Below are 18,007 nucleotides of genomic sequence, written 5' to 3'. Positions count from 1 at the left end.
TAGTGTCCTATTTGATTTCTTTCACCAGTGTTTTATAGTTTTCTATATATAGGTCTTTTGTTTCTTTAGGTAGATATATTCCTAAGTATTTTATTTTTATTCTTTTTGTTGCAATGGTGAATGGAATTGTTACTAATTTCTCTATTTTCTCATTATTAGTGTATAGGAATGCAAGGGATTTCTGTGTGTTTGACTTTATATCCTGCAACTTTACTATATTCATTGATTAGCTCTAGTAATTTTCTGGTGGAGTCTTTAGGGTTTTCTATGTAGAGGATCATGTTATCTGCACACAGTGAGAGTTTTACTTCTTCTTTTGCAATTTGTATTCCTTTTATTTCTTTTTCTGCTCTGATTGCTGTGGCCAAAACTTCCAAAACTATGTTGAATAGTAGTGGTGAGACTGGGCACCTTTGTTTTGTTCCTGACTTTAGGGGAAATGCTTTCAATTTTTCACCATTTAGGATAATGTTTGCTGTGGGTTTGTCATATATAGCTTTTATTATGTTGAGGTATGTTCCTTCTATTCCTGCTTTCTGGAGAGTTTTTATCATAAATGGATGTTGAATATTGTCAAAGGCTTTCTCTGCATCTATTGAGATAATCATACAGCTTTTATTTTTCAATTTGATTTCTTTCACCAGTGTTTTATAGTTTTCTTTAGGTAGATACATTCCTAAGTATTTTATTCTTTTCTCTGCAATGGTGACTGGAATTGTTTCCTTATTTTCTCTGTCTGTTTTCTCATTGTTAGTATATAGGAATGCAAGGGATTTCTGTGTGTTTGACTTTATATCCTGCAACTTTACTATATTCATTGATTAGCTCTAGTAATTTTCTGGTGGAGTCTTTTGGGTTTTCTAAGTAGAGGACCATGTCACCTGCAAACAGTAAGAGTTTTACTTCTTCTTTTCCAATATGGATTTTTAAATTTCTTTTTCTGCTCTGATTGCTGTGGCCAAAACTATGTTGAATAGCAGTGGTGAAAGTGGGCACCCTTGTCCTGTTCCTGACTTTAGGGGAAATGCTTTCAATTTTTCACCATTGAGGATAATGTCTGCTGTGGGTTTGTCATATATAGCTTTTGTTATTTGAAGTATGTTCCTTCTATTCCTGCTTTCTGGAGGGTTTTTATCATAAATGGATGTTGAATTTTGTCAAAGGCTTTCTCTGAATATATTGAGATAATCATTTTGTTTTTATCTTTCAATTTGTTAATGTGGGTGTATTACATTGATTGATTTGCGGATTTTGAAGATTCCTTGCATCCCTGATATAAAGCCCAATTGGTCATGATGTATGATCTTTTTAATATGGTGTTGGATTCTATTTGCTAGAATTTTGTTAAGGATTTTTGCATCTACGTTCATCAGTGATATTGGCCTCTAGCTTTCTTTTTTTGTGGCATCTTTGTCAGGTTTTGGTATTAGGGTGATGGTGGCCTCATAGAATGAGTTTGGAAATTTACCTTCCTCTGCAATTTTCTGGAAGAGTTTGAGTAGGATAGGTGTTAGCACCTCTAAATTTTTGGTAGAATTCAGCAATGAAGCCGTCTTGTCCTGGGCTTTTGTTTGCTGGAAGATTTCTGATTACAGTTTCAATTTCTGTGCTTGTGATGGGTCTGTTAAGATTTACTATTCCTTCCTGGCTCAGTTTTGGAAAGTTATACTTTTCTAAGAATTGTCCATTTCTTCCAAGTTGTCCATTTTATTGGCATATAGTTGCTGATAGTAGTCTCTTATGATTCTTTTATTTCTGTGTTGTCTTTTGTGATCTCTCCATTTTCATTTCTAATTTTATTGATTTTTCTCCCTTTGTTTCTTGATGAGTCTGGCTAATGGTTTGTCGATTTTATTTATCTTCTCAAAGAACCAGCTTTTAGCTTTGTTGATTTTTGCTATGGTCTCTTTTGTTTCTTTTGCATTTAGCTTACTCCTTGGAAGGAAAGTTATGACCAACTTACAAATCATATTAAAAAGCAGAGATATTGTCAAGAAAGGTCCGTCTAATAAAGGCTATGGTTTTTCCAGTGGTCATGTATGGATGTGAGAGTTGGACTATAAAAAAAGCCGAGTGCTGAAGAATTGATGCTTTTGAACTGTGGTGTTGGAGAAGACTCTTGAGAGTCCTTTGGACTGCAAGGAGATCCAACCAGTCCCTCATAAGGGAAATCAATCCTGAATATTCATTGGAAGGACTGATGCTGAAGCTGAAACTCCAATACTTTGGCCACTGATGAGAAGAGCTGACTCATTTGAAAAGACCCTGATGCTGGGAACGATTGAGGGTAGGAGGACAAGGGGACGACAGAGGATGGGATAGTCGAATGGCATCACCGACTCGATGAACATGGGTTTGGGTGAACTCTGGCAGTTGGTGAAGGACAGGGGGGTCTGGCGTGCTGTGGTTCATGGGGTCACAAAGAGTTGGACATGGCTAAGTGAATGAACTTAACCAAACTGAATTTTTAAGATTTCTTTCCTTCTACTAACCCTGAGGTTCTTCATTTCTTTCTTTTCTAGTTGCTTTCATTGTAAAGTTATGTTATTTAGCTGACTTTTTTCTCATTTCTTGAGGTAAGCCTGTAGTGCTATGAACCTTCCCCTTAGCACTGCTTTTACACTGTCCCACAGGTTTTGGGGTGTTGTGTTTTCATTTTCATTCATTTCTATGCATACTTTTATTTCTTTTTTGATTTTTCTGTGATTTGTTGGTTATTCAGCAGCATGTTGTTCAGCCTCCATATGTTGGAATTTTTAACTGTTTTTCTTATATAATTGACATCTAATCTTACTGCATTGTGGTCAGAGAAGATGCTTGGAATGATTTCACATTTTTTGAATTTACCAAGGCTAGATTTATACCCAGGATGTGATCTATCCTGGAGAAGTTTCCATGTGCGCTTGAGGAAAAGATGAAATTCATTGTTTGGGGGTGATATGTCCTATAGATATCAATTAGGTCTAACTGGTCTATTGTATAATTTAAAGTTTGTGTTTCCTTGTTAATTTTCTGTTTAGTTGATCTATCTATAAGGGTGAGTGGGGTATTAACGTCTCCCACTATTATTGTGTTATTGTTAATTTCCCGTTTCAAACTTGTTAGCATTTGCCTTACATATGGTGGTGCTCCTATGTTGGGTGCATATATATTTATAATTGTTATATCTTCTTCTTGGATTGATCCTTTGATCATTATGTAGTGTCCTTCTTTGTCTCTTTTCACAGCCTTTATTTTAAAGTTTATTTTATCTGTATGAGTATTGCTACTCCTGCTTTCTTTTGCTATTTGCATGGAATAACTTTTTCCAGCCCTTCACTTTCAGTCTGTATATGTCCCTTGTTTTGAGGTGGGTCTCTTGCAGACAACATATATAGGGGTCTTGTTTTTGTATCCATTCAGGCAGTCTTTGTCTTTTGGTTGGGGCAGTCAACCCATTTACGTTTAAGGTAATTATTGATAAGTATGATCCCATTGCCATTTACTTTGTTGTTTTGGGTTCGAGTTTATACACCCTTTCTGTGTTTCCTGTCTAGATAAGATCCTTTAGCATTTGTTGGAGAGCTGGTTTGGTGGTGCTGAATTCTCTCCACTTTTGCTTGTCTGTAAAGCTTTTGATTTCTCCTACATATTTGAATGAGATCCTTGCTGGGTATAGTAATCTGGGTTGTAGGTTTTTCTCTTTCATCACTTTAAGTATGTCCTGCCATTCCCTTCTGGCCTAAAGAGTTTCTATTGAAAGATCAGCTATTATCCTTATGGGAATCCCCTTGTGTGTTATCTGTTGTTTTTCCCTTGCTGCTTTTACTATTTGTTCTCTGTGTTTGATCTTTGTTAATTTGATTACTATGTGTCTTGGGGTGTTTCACCTTGGGTTTATCCTGTTTGGGACTCTCTGGATTTCTTGGACTTGGGTGACTATTTCCTTCTCCATTTTAGGAAAGTTTTCAACTATTATCTCCTCAAGTATTTTCTCATGGTCTTACTTTTTGTCTTCTTCTTCTGGGACTCCTACGATTCGAATGTTTGGGCATTTCACATTGTCCCAGAGATTTCTGAGGTTGTCCTCATTTCTTTAATTCTTTTTTCTTTTTTCCTCTCTGCTTCATTTATTTCTACAATTCTATCTTCTACCTTATTTATCCTATCATCTGCCTCCATTATTCTACTGTTGGTTCCCTCCAGAGTGTCTTTGATCTCATTTATTGCATTATTCATTATATACTGACTCTTTTTTATTTCTTCTTGGTCCTTGTTAAACATTTTTTGCATCTTCTCAATTCCTGTCTCCAGGCTATTTATCTGTAACTCCATTTTGTTTTTAAGATTTTGGATCATTTTCACTATCATTGTTCTGAATTCTTTTTCAGGTAGATTCCCTATCTCTTCCTCTTTTGTTTGATTTGGTGGGCATTTATCCTGTTTCTTTACCTGCTGAGTATTTCTCTGCCTTTTCATCTTGTTTATATTGCTGTGTTTTGGGTGGCCTTTCCATATTCTGGCAGTCTGTGGTTCCTCTTTATTGTGGAGGTTCCTTGCTGTGGGTGGGGTTGGACAGGTGGCTTGTCAAGGTTTCCTGGTTAGGGAAGCTTGTGTTGGTCCTCTGGTGGGTGGAGCTGGATGACTTCTCTCTCGAGTGCAATGAAGTGTCCAGTAGTGAGTTTTGAGATGTCAGTGGGTTTGATGTAACTTTGGGCAGCCAGTATATTGAAGCTCAGGTCTATGTTCCTGTGTTGCTGGAGAATTTGTGTGGTATATCTTGCTCTGAAACTTGTTGGCTCCTGGGTCAGTGTAGGTATGGAGGCTTTTGGATGAGCTCTTATCGATTAATGTTCCCTGGAGTCAGGAGTTCTCTGGTGTTCTCAGGTTTTGAACTTAAGCCTCCTGCCTCTGGATTTCAGGCTTATTCTTACAGTAGCCTCAAGACTTCTCCATCTCCTTTTGAAGACAATGGGCTGCCTTTCTGGGTGCCTGATGTCCTCTGCCAGCATTCAGAAGTTGTTTTGTGGAATTTGCTCAGTGTTCAAATGTTCTTTTGATGAATTTGTGGGGGAGAAAGTGGTCTCCCCGTCCTATTCCTCTGCCATTTTAGGACCACCCCTATTGTCATTTTTAAAATTTCACTTCCAAATACTTTCCCTGACCCTGAGCTTATCTTTTCATTCACTTAATAGGGTCTTTTACAGAGTATTTTTAAAAATTGATGAAGTTCACTTTACCATTTTTCTTTTAAAGATTGTGCTTTTAGTATCAGGTCTGTCTTTCCCTCAGCCTAGATCCTAAAGATTTCTTTCAATTTTATTTCTTCTAACAGTTTTTTTAGTTTTCAGTTTTACATTTAACTCCAAGATCCAATTTGAGTTTTGTTTTTTTTTTTTTAGTGTAAAACTTAAGGAAGTTCATTTCTTGTGTGTGTGTGTCTATGTGTATGTATGTCCAACTGTTCCAAGTAACATTTATTGAAAAAGCTATATTTTCTCCATCAAGTTCTGTTCATGTTTTGTTAGATTTACATCTAAGTATTTCATTTTTGAGTGATTATAAATGACAATATGTATTTAATTTTGGTGACCATGTACTCACTATTAGTACACAGAAATAGGATTGATTTTTGTTTACCTAGCACCCTGCAGCCCTGCTCACTTTTTAGTTTTAAGATTTTTTTTGGTAGATTCTGTGGCATTTTCCACATAGGTGATCATTTCATCTGCAAATAGTTTATTTCTTCTTTTCTCATCGGTATGTTTTATTTCCTTTTCTCACTTTATTGCACCACCTAGATTTTCCAGCAGCATGTTGACAAGAGGAATAAGAACAGCAATCTGTTTTGTTCCCAGTCTTAGGAAGAAAACATTCTTGAGTCTTTTGATATGGGAGATTACATTAATTCATTTTCAAATATTGAACCAGCTGTGCATCCCTGAAACAAGTTCTACTTGCTATGGTATATAATTCTTCTTACATATGCTAAATTATACTTGCTAAGGTTTTGTTAAAAATTTCTGTGTTTATATTCACTAGGGATATTTTTATCCCAGGGATAAAGCCCACCTCATCATGATGTATGATCTTTTCAATATATTAGTGAACTCAGTTTGCTAACATTTTGTTGAGGGTTTTGCATCCATATTCATCATGGATATTGATCTGTATTTTTCTTCCAGTATCCTCATATAGTCTCAGTTAAGTGTTCCTTTAGATTCTATTTCTTTTTGAAAAGTATGAGAAAAATTGGTATTAGTTTTCCTTAAATGTTTGGTAGAATTTACCAGTGAAGCCATCTGGTTCTAAACTTTTCTATGTTAGGAGACTTTTGATTACTGATTCAGTCTCCCTGCTAATTAGTGCCTTAATTTTTTTTTTAATTTCTTCATGATTTAGTCTTAGTAAGTTGTATGTTTCTAGGAACGTATCCATTTCTAGGTTGTCTGTTGGCATACAATTGCTTATAGCAGTCTCTCATAATCTTCTGTATTTGTGTGGTATCAACTGTGATATCTCCTCTTTCTTCCTAATCTTACTTCCTTGGATCCTCTCCCTCAAGTATAACAAAGAGTTTGTCTATTTTATCTATTCAAAAAATAAATCTCTTTATCTTTTCTGTAGTATTTTTAATCTCCATTCCATTTATTTCTGGTCTTTATTTCCTTCTTCCCACAAAATTTGGTTTAATTTGTTCTTTTCTTCTAGTTCCTTGGGGTATAAAGTTATATTGTTCATTTGAGTTCTTTTTTTAATGTAGGCATCTATCACTATAAACTGCCCTCTAAACAGCTTTTACTATATCCTATTAGTTAAGTTGTCATTCTATTTTCATTTAAGACTTTTTTTTTTCAATACATTGGTTGTTGTAAGTTTTTTAATCTCTACATAATTGTGAGTTTTCCTGTTTTCCCTTGTAATTGATTTATTGTTCTGTCACTCAGCTATGTCTGACTCTGCAACTCCATGGACTACAGCACACCAGGCTTCCCTGTCCTCCATATCTCCCAGAGTTTGCTCAAAGTCGTGTCCACTGAGTCAGCGATGCCATCCAATCTCTCATCCTCTGTCATCCCCTTCTCCTCCTGTCCTCAATCTTTCCCAGCATCAAGGTCTTTTCCAAAGAGCTGGCTCTTTGCATCAGGTGGCCAAAGTATTGGAACTTCAACATCAGTCCTTCCAATGAGTATTCAGGGTCAATTTCCTTTAGGATTGACTGGTTTGATCTCCTTGCGATCCAAGGGACTCTCAAGAGTTCTCTTCAGCACCACAGTTTGAAAGCATCAATTCTTTGGCAACCTCTGGGACAACATTAAATGCACCAACATTCGCATAATAGAGGTCCCAGAAGGAGAACAGAGAAAGGACCTGAGAAAATATTTGAAGAAGTATACCTGAAAATTTCCCTAAAAAATGGGAAAGGAAATAGTCAACCAAGTCCAGGAAGTGCAGAGAGTCCCACACAGGATAAAACCAAGGAGGAACACACTAAGACATAGTAATAAAATTGATGAAAATTGAAGATAAAGACACAATGTCAAAAGAAACAAGGGAAAAATGACAAGTAACATACAAGGGACTTCCATGTTTTCAGTTGATTTATCCACAGAAACTCTACATATCAGAGGAGAAGGTCAGGATATTTAAAGTGATAAAAGGAAAGAACCTACAACTACGACTACTCTACCCTGCACGACTCTTGCTCAGATTTGATGGAGAAATCAAAAGCTTTCCAAACAGGCAAAAGTTAAGAGATTCAGCACCACCAAACCAGCTTTACAACAAAAGCTAAAAGAACTTCTCTAAACAAGAAACACAAGATAAGGAAAAGACAAAACAAAACAATAAAATAAACAAAATAAACCCAAAACAATTTAGAAAATGGTAGTAGGATCATATATATTGATAATCACCTTAAATGTAAGTGGATTAAATGCCTCAACCCAAATACATAGACTGGCTGGGCAGGTGAAAACATGTGTATGTATGCATTTCCACTTACCAATCACTCCAATAGACCCCCCAAATTGTAGGCAATTATTTTGTATTGTTAGGTTAATCATGTTTCCATTATGGCTTGCAAATGTAATTATCTTTTATTTTCTATCTGGCTATTAAGAAAATTGATAAATATAATTTATTATTGTTATTATATAACTATTATTTGCTTAATACCATTGTATCATGATTGATAAACAGAAAATAATAGAATTCTATGTCACTAAATCTACCATTTAATACAAATCCTGTAATCACTTTTTAAAATCCAGATGCATATCAGAATTATCGTGGAATTTTTTGAAAAATACAAATGCCCAGGTATTGATATTTTTCTCAAAAGCTCCAGATGTGTTTCTAATGAGCAGCCATGTTTAAAAACAACTGTAGTATATGATGATCTTTTACTTAAAAAAAAGAAAATACTGTGGATTCCAGATATAGAATCCTTTGGCATTTAGGTTACTGAGTATAAGAATTAAGTTGTTAGACTAATTCTCATTTAGCATTTTAATACAGACAGGGGATGCTCGATCTAACTACTTTCTTTTTAGAATTATAACTGACATGATTTGATAGAATTTTTTTTTTTTTTTTTTTTTTATATTTCAGTAAATCTCAGAATGTGATTTTAGAATCCTTGGGAGGCCCCAAGACCCTTTAAGAACCCATGAGGGCCTTCTTTTTCTAATTACATATCTGTATGAGGCCATATTTTCTTTATTTACTTCAGTCAAAACAACGTATCACAATACTTTGAATGCAGAAGTAGATATGAGAAAATGTTTTATTAACACAGATATTGAAGAGATGTACAAAAATGTAAAATAATGTCATTCTTTTAATTATTTTTATTTAGGAAAGTATATTTTTTCATAAAATGTGTTTATGTTGATATAAAATGGGTTTGTTATTTCAAATGACTTAAGTATATATTTGAAAATTCTCTTTTAATTTTTAATACATTAATATATATGTATATAATCTGTATAAACAAAAACTTTCTGGGATCCTCAATAACAGGCCCAGTAATTGGGCCCTATTATATTTTCTTAGTAATTATTTTTCATCCCATGTGGTCTATCAGCTCCCAGTAAGGAAATATTTTATTCTACATTCATCTTTGTATATGTATTTCCTTATACTGTCTAGTGTGCTGTAGAAAGATGTTTAATAAATGTCTTTTGAATTAAAAAATAAATAAAATGTTTAGAGAAACAAATTTACAGAGACAGACAAATGGTTACCTAAGACCAAGGTAATAGTGGGGGTTAATTGCAAATGGGAAGAAGGAGAATTTTGGGAGTGGTGGAAATCTCTAACACTGGATTGTGAAGACAGTTATATAGTTATATATAAATGCAAATTAACCAAAATTATGGACTCATACATGTAAAATGGGTAAATTTTATAGCATGTAAGCTATACGTTCTTAAAGCTATTAAACATAATGGAGACCCCTCAAAATGTTAAATACTTGTTTCTCCACAATTTGATAATCCCATGATCAGTAATTTTTAACAGCAGGCACATAAGCTTTTATAAATTTTGTTAAGACATTAGTATGATAACATATTCACTAGTTTCTGATTTTTCATGCAAGTGATAAAAATACTGATTTATATAACTTAGGTAATAGAAATTAGAAGTTAAGGTTTTACTTCATTTATTTAAAATGAAACTCAAATGAAGCCAACTACCTTTTTCAAAGCAGAGCAGAAATTAAAGAGAAGTCGGTGGTTATATGTCTTGAATCTTTCAGGAAGATGCCAGTTTTGAATTATTTCTTCATCAGAAATCACATGATGATCCAGTGCTTTGAGAGTCCATATACTGTTGACAAGAACATGTCTATATCCTTTTTTAAGGCTTACTGGACAATCAAACATAGTGAGGGCAATGAGGCTCGGACAGGCAGATAACATACATACGTTCTTTAACTTTGCAAACCCATTGTCATGTAGATAGAGAAGTTTTAGGTTCTTCAATCCACTCCAAAATTTGGTATCTGGTAGACTCTTTATCTGAAGCAATAATAGTAATACCTTAAATACAAATACCAATTATCCCTGAATTATATGGAAAAAAGGAAAAACATTAAACATCTTCTATAATTCAATATTCAAAATAGCAAATTTCAATTCAAATAGCAAATTTCTCCTTAGTAAACAAAAATGGAATTTCTAATTATCCAAAGGATGACTGGGGTAAACTAAAATACATTAGGTGCCTGTAATTACTAGTGTAATTAAACAAACAAACATATAATCCATTCAATAAAAATTCCTTTGTAATAAGTAGACTTTTTAATCTTTTCTAAAATATTTTCCTTACTCGAAAAACTTAAGGAGTCAAATGTGTAATGTGGAGTATCACTGTGACCACTATCAATAAGTGACCAGTATCAATAAGACCACTATCTTATCACACTGATACTCCACATTAACAAAAATGAAGGATAAAAATCATATAGTCATCTCAATAGATACAAGAAAGGTATTTGCCAAAATTCAACATCCATTTTTAGTTAAAACTCTCAACAAAGAGTATAGAAGGAATTTACCTCCACATAATAAAGGCCATATATGACAAGCTTACAACTAATATCATTCTCAATGGTAAAAAGATAAAATCTTTCCCTCTAACAGCAAGAATAAGACAAGGATGCCCAGTTTTGCATTTTCATTCAACATGGCACTGGGAGCTAGAAGTCCTAGTCAAAGTAATTAGGCAAGAAGGAATAAAGGCATCCAAATTGGAAAGGAAAAAGTAAACTGTCACTTTTTGCAAATTAAACGACCTACATTCACATCTCAGAGATTTTGTGCATTTGGTTTCAGATTACTGCAATATAGCAAATATTGCAATAAAGAAGGAATTTTTTTTGGTTTCCCAGTGCATATTAAAATTGTTTACATTATATTACAGTCTATTAGGTGTGCAATAGCATTATGTCTAGAAAAAAATCAAAGTATACATCTGATGTAAAATACACTTTATTGCTGCTGCTGCTGCTAAGTCACTTCAATCGTGTCCGACTCTGTGCGATCCCATAGACAGCAGCCCACCAGGCTCTGTCGTCTCTGGGATTCTCCAGGCAAGAACACTGGAGTGGGTTGCCATTTCCTTCTCCAATGCATGAAAGTGGAAAGTGGAAAGTGAAAGTGAAATCGCTCAGTCGTGTCTGACTCTTCGCTACCTCATGGACTGCAGCCCACCAGGCTCCTCCGTCCATGGGATTTTCCAGGCAAGAGTACTGGAGTGGGTTGTCATTGCCTTCTCCAATACTTTATTGCTAGAAATTGCAAATCATCATCTGATAATGTAGGATTGCCACAAATCTTCAATTTGTAAAAAATGTAGTACTTGTGAGGTGCAGTAAAGTGATACCCACTAAAATACAGTATGCCTGTATACAGAAAACTGTATACAGTTTTTTTCTGTATACAGAAATACAGTATGCCTGTATACAAAAATACTCCAAAAAATAACTGTCAGAATAAACAAAATCAATTAACATTTCAGAATACAAAATCAATACACAAAGTTATGCTGTCTTTCTATGCCTGAGCTATTAAATATTGGAAAAGGAAATTAATAAAATAGTCTCATTCATAATTACATTAAAATAGTAAAAATACTTAGAAATAAATTTAACCAATGAGGTGAAAGACATGCATATACACTGAAAATTATTAGACATATTGAAAAGTAATTGAAGAATACAAATAAACTGAAAGATATTCTGTCCTTGTGGGCTGTAAGAATTAATGCTGTTATAACATTTATACTACCCAAAGCAACCTAGAGATTCAGCAGAAGCCATGCCAAAATTCCAGTGGCATTTTTAACATAAGTAGAACAAATAATCCTAATATTTGTACAAAACAAAACTAAAAAACACTCAAATAGTCAAAAACCTTGAGAAAGAATGAAGCTGGCGCTTTCACACTTCCTGAATTCAAAGCATAATATAAAGAAAGCTACAGTAAAAAAGAAAGAAAGAAACAGAATGGTACTGGCATTAAAAAAAAAAAAAGGTCAATGGAACAGAAACACAGCCCATAAATAAACCCACACATTTATTTACAAAACTGATTTACAGTAAAGATCAATTTATTTATAAAAATGGAGTCAAGAGCATACACTAGGAAAAGAGCATTTTCTTTAATAAATTGTGTTGGAAAAATGGGACATGCACATGTGAAAGAATGAAATTTGACCACTATCTTATGCTATGCACAAAAGTAAACTCAACATGGATTAAAGACTTGAAGGCACAATCTGAAACCATAAAATTCCTAGAAGAAAACACTGGTGGTAAGCAACTTGGTATGGGTCTTGGCTATAGTTTTTTCAATTTGACACCAAAAGTAAAGGCAAAAAACTCAAAACTGAACACAGTGAAATGATGTCAAACTAAAAAGCTTCTGCACATAAAGGAAACCATCAATAAAAAGAAAAGGGAACCTATTAAATGGGGGAAAATATCTGCAAACCACATCTGAGATGAGGCTAACATCCAAAATCTATAAAGAACTCATACAACAATAGGAAAAAAAAATCCAACTAAAAAATAGGCAGAGGATCTAAGACAATGTTTTTTCCAAATAAGACATACCGGTGGCCAGCAGGTACATCAAAAGATATTCAGCATCACCAATCATCAGGGAAATGCATATTGAAACCACAGGACCATTCTCATGGCTGTGAGACTAGCTATTATCAAAAAGACAAAAAATAAAGTGTTGGCAAGGATGTGGAGAACAGGGAACCCTGTGCTGTGTTTGGAGGATTGTAAATTGGTGTAGTCACTAGGTAAACAGCAGGGGTTCCTCAAAAAATTCAAAGTAAAGCTTCCATATGACCCAGCAATTCTATTTCTGGAAAGTTATTACAAGGAAGTGAAAATACTAGCTCAAATAGACACATACATTCCCATGTTCACTGCAGTATTATTTATAATAGCCAAGACATGAAAGCAACCAAAATGTCTGTCTGCTGCTGTCTATGGAAGAGTAAGTAAAGAAAATGTGATATACACATCCAGTGTAATATAACTGACTCACAAAAAAAGAATGAAATGACGCCATTTGAAACAACATGGTGCACTTTCAGGGCATTACACTAAATAAAATAAGCGAGAAAAACAAGTACCATGTGATCTCACTCAGGTGGAATCTGAAAAAACAAAAAAACAGACTCTTATAGAGAACGTATCAGTGATTCAGAGGCAGAGGTGGAGGGGGAAATGTGAAGGTGCTAAAAAAGATACAAATTTTCAGTTATAAGATAAATGAGAGGTTAGCTCTCTCAGCGTCCAACACAGCCGCGGTGCATGCTTAGCCGCTGCGGCCGCCGGCTGCTGCACGTCCTAGGCCTTAGCTTTCCGCTGCTGACCGGCCGGCCACTTTTCCTCTTCCCGCATCGCTTCATGAAGCCGCAGGTCGTGTTCGTTCTCGGCGGTCCCGGCGCCGGCAAGGGGACCCAGTGTGCTCGCATCGTTGAGAAATATGGCTACATACACCTTTCTGCAGGAGAACTTCTCCGTGATGAAAGGAAAAACCCAGATTCACAGTATGGTGAACTCACTGAAAAGTACATTAAAGATGGAAAGATTGTGCCAGTTGAGATAACCATCGGTTTGTTAAGGAGGGAAATGGATCAGACAATGGCAGCAAATGCTCAGAAGAATAAATTCTTGATTGATGGGTTTCCAAGAAATCAGGACAACCTTCAAGGCTGGAATAAGACCATGGATGGGAAAGCTGATATATCTTTTGTTTTGTTTTTTGACTGTAATAATGAGATCTGTATTGAACAATGTCTTGAGAGGGGAAAGAGTAGCGGTAGAAGTGATGACAACAGAGGGAGCTTGGAAAAGAGAATTCAAACCTATCTTCAGTCAACAAAGCCAATTATTGACTTGTATGAAGAAATGGGGAAAGTCAGGAAAATAGATGCTTCTAAATCTGTTGATGAAGTTTTTGATGAAGTTGTGAAGATTTTTGACAAAGAAGGCTAACTCTGAACCCGAAAGCATCCTTGAAGTCATGCTTGAATATTGCTTTGATAGCTGCTATCACAACCCCCTTTTAAGGCAATTTTAATGTTTCATAATTATATCTCAGTTAATGGCTGGAAAGTATGTAGTAAGACAAATTAAATTTTTTTATCTTCAATTTAAAAAGATTTTTTTTTTTTGGTCACGGGAGTAGACAGTGAATTTGAGTCTAACTTCATCTTAGCTATGGTGCTCACAAAACAAAGAAGGGTATTAAGTAGTTCTTTGTTTTTATTCAGAAAAAATATCCCTTATATAGTTTGTGCCTTTTGTGAGCAAAACTTTTTAGTATGTGTGAATATCCCTGTAGTAACTGCAATATGTTTGAATTAGGGATTCCCCATGTCTTCTTTCCCTTGCAGGTTTTAAATTTCCAACCTGCGTAAGTGAATTTGTGGACCAAATTCCAAAGGAACTTTTTGTGTAGTCAGTTCTTGCACAATGTGTTTGGTAAACAAACTCATAAAATTAAGTCTTAGAAGTGTTTTAGTATTTATCAAATAACTGACTGTTTCCTATAGAAAGGTAAGAAAATTTAGACTTTGTTTTACTACAGCTTGTACAAAGTTGTGTGACAGGGCATAGTCTTTGCTTCCAGGATTGGGATAGGGGCACTAGGGGTTCAAAGCCTGGTAGAATTGTCAGCTTTATTCTGATATAAATTTGAGGGTATTGGTCAGGGATCACATCTAACAACATGTGTTCCTTTTGCTTTATTATATAATGTTATTAATGATTAAACTGATCTTAACAAAAAAAAAAGGATAAATGAGACCCAGGGATATATTCAATAATATTCAGCAGGGCAAGTATAGTTAATAATACAGGATTATATATTTGGAAGTTGTTAAGAAAATAGATAATAATGATAAAAGTTCACATCATGAGGGAAAAATTTTAATTCTTTAGAGAAGGATGCTAACTTGACTTATTGTGATCATTTTGCAATATACACAAATGCTGAATCATTATGTTGTATACTTGAAATTAATATAATGCTGTATGTCTAGTATATATTATTAAAAAAATTAAGCAGTCAAGAAGTAGTCTTAATCAAGACTATGGATTTAAGAAGCAAAATAAACCAAACCACACACTGTTGGGTTTACATATTTTAAATGACAAATGTTTGATTATATTTAAAATGTTTATTAAATGGTTAATGTAAGTGTTTGCTTATATTTGTGTTTATATGTTTTTTTATTTAGTTCTGAATTGTTTATATTTCACACAAAAGACTACCTGGGAGAAACACTGTGTATCGATAACCTAAGAGCTTATTAGATATCAGCTTCATTTACATGCAAACAAGTGAAATGACTATTGCTTACCTGATTTCCATGGAGATCAAGTTTGATTAATTTCATACAACTCTGAAGTGGACGAATATCTGTAATAAAATTGTTTGAGAAGATGCATACTCTAAGAGAGATACAAGACTGAAGATTTTCCATAGATTTTAAATGAAGGCCACTGAACTTCACAAAAACAAAATCTTTTTGATCTTCTATTATATTTTCATTATAGTGACTCCATTCTCTGTGATTAGTTAGCTCTTCTATGATTGTTCCATGAAACATCTAAGAAAAATGAGAAATTTTGAAAGTTTTTCTCAAATAAATGTGTCTAAAAATAATATTTTCTAACAGTAAGAATAAAATGGGTAGAAAAGTTAAAATTACTAAAAATATAATTTCCAGAAAATCTTCCATCTCAAAGCATTTTTGTGAGTGTTTCTTAAATTTTTATTGGAGTATAGCTGATTTACAATGTTGTATGCTTTCACATATACAGAAAACTGCATCAGTTATACAAATACATATAACCACCCATTTTTTTAAGATTCTTTTCCCATATAAGCCATTGCAGAGTATTGAGTAGAGTTCCCTGTGCATGTTCTTAGTTATCTATTTTATACACAGTAGTGTGTTTATGTCAATCTAAATCTCCCAATTTATCCCTAGCCCCTCCTTATCCCTTTTCTACAACATAAATGAAACTTGAGGACTTTATATTAAGTGAAATAAGTCAACAGAGAAAGATAAATACTCTATTATCTTGCTTAATGTAGAATCTAAAACAGTTGAACTTTATTCAGATAGAAATTAAATTGGTGGTTGCCAGTGGTAGCCAAAATGGGGTGCAAGAAATGGGAAGATGTTAGACAAAGGGAACAAAACTCCAGTTATAAAATGAACAAGTTCAGGGGATACAATATAGAACACCACAAGGGTGTGTTAGGTTGCTTCAGTCGTGTCTGACTCTTTGTGACCCTGTAGACTGTTTCCCCCCAGGCTCCTGTGTCCACAGGTATTCTCCAGGCAAGAATACTGGAGTGGGTTGCCAGGCCCTCCTCTAGGGGTATCTTCCTGACCGAGGGATCAAACTCCTGTCTCTTATGCCTCCTGCAATGGCAAGCAGGTTCTTTACCACCAGCACCACCTGGGAAGCCTACAACACCATGACTATAGTTAAAAATACTATATTGTATACTTAACAGTCACTTAGAGAGTAGGTCAGAGAAGGCAATGGCACCCCACTCCAGTACTCTTGCCTGGAAAATGCCATGGACGGAGGAGCCTGGTAGGCTGTAGTTCATGGGGTATCTAAGAGTCGGACATGATCGAGCGACTTCACTTTCACTTTTCACTTTCCTGCATTGGAAAAGGAAATGGCAACCCACTCCAGTGTTCTTGCCTGGAGAATCCCAGGGACGGGGGAGCCTGGTGGGTTGCCATCTTTGGGATCACACAAAGTTGGACACGACTGAAGTGACTTAGCAGCAGAGAGTAGGTGCTAAATGTCCTTGTAAACAATAAAAAAACAAACAAACAAAAAATCAGGTAATGAGGTGATAGATGTGTTAAGGAACCTTATCACAGTAATCATTTTGCAATGTATATGTGTATCAAAGTATCACATCATATATATTAAACTTGTGCAATGTTATATATAAACTATATCACAAAAAACCTGGAAGATTCCTAATGCATTTCTCTGATTTAGATTAAAATCTGTTAATTCTTTGAAATCCTTCAGTTTGAATTCTCTACAACCAATATCCAATGTCTTTTTTTAAAAGTGCACATTTTTTTCATATATTTCCACTGTGTAATAAAGCACCCCCAAACCTACTGTGTTTTAAAAAATATCAACATTTATTCTTTGTTAGGTCTGTGGGATGACTTAATCAAATGGCAGTTCATTTCCAAGTGATGTTGACCTGAGAGTCAATCTTGCAGGACTCATCCAAATACCTTTAAGGTGGCTAATTTACATATGTGAAACACTGGCAAGGACAGCAGGAAGGTAGGTTTTGCTAGGATGCTGGGATGTATGGGTCTCTCTCACTGTACTATACCAAGGCCTCTCTAACTATAGCAGTACTCATGATGTCATCTTCTCACATGTATATTCATCTCTCTCTGTTAATAAGGAAGCAAGGTTTCTATATGGTTGAATCAGGGCTCCAAAAAGTATAAACATAGAATATGTCAGGCCTTCTAAAGGTTTACGTCCAACTTGCACAGCTTTAACTCTTTGATGTTCTATTGCTCAGAGGAAGTTATTTTGATGGTTTGAACCAGCTTTAAGGTAGTTAAATAAAGACAAAAATAAAAGTTGTTCTGAGCTTGGTGACCTCGGGCAAGTTAAGTATCTTCTGTTCAATGTATATCAAAATTATGTGCCTCAATTTCCTCACCTATAAAATGTGGATAGTAACAGTATTTGATGTAAATAATTGTCATGAGGACTAAACGAGTCTGCATAAAGGCTTTAGAACAATGTCTGGCACATAGCAAGCACTATAAGATGAATATTACTTATAAAGCAAATATCTAGTTGAATTAACAATTCAAGATAGAATGTCTACAAAAAGTGAGGGTATTTCCAGTTTTCAGTCCATCATGTAAGGAGCTTGGAAGTTGTCACACCATCTTAGCAAATAAAAGCAGGACAATT

General features: G+C 34.8%; 2 protein-coding genes across 2 annotated transcripts in view; one reads left to right on the top strand and one right to left on the bottom strand.

Moving 5' to 3' along the window:
* LRRIQ3 (leucine rich repeats and IQ motif containing 3) overlaps positions 1–18,007 on the bottom strand; it is a 143,472-nt gene that overhangs the window by 101,776 nt on the left and 23,689 nt on the right. The window contains exons 2-3 of the mRNA XM_045166224.1: positions 15,376–15,624; positions 9,681–10,025 (exon numbers count right to left, since the gene is read on the bottom strand). Of these exons, the coding sequence (XP_045022159.1) occupies positions 9,681–10,025; positions 15,376–15,624 (594 nt within the window). The remainder of the gene's footprint in view (positions 1–9,680; positions 10,026–15,375; positions 15,625–18,007) is intronic.
* On the top strand, positions 13,256–14,568 carry LOC102410671 (UMP-CMP kinase-like). Its single transcript, XM_044944846.2, has one exon. The coding sequence runs from the start codon at positions 13,319–13,321 to the stop codon at positions 14,003–14,005; it is 687 nt and encodes a 228-aa protein (XP_044800781.2). The 5' UTR covers positions 13,256–13,318; the 3' UTR covers positions 14,006–14,568.

Source organism: Bubalus bubalis, chromosome 6 (genome assembly GCF_019923935.1).
Source record: "Bubalus bubalis isolate 160015118507 breed Murrah chromosome 6, NDDB_SH_1, whole genome shotgun sequence".
Lineage (NCBI taxonomy): Eukaryota > Metazoa > Chordata > Mammalia > Artiodactyla > Bovidae > Bubalus > Bubalus bubalis.
This window is presented reverse-complemented; position numbering and strand designations above follow the sequence as displayed.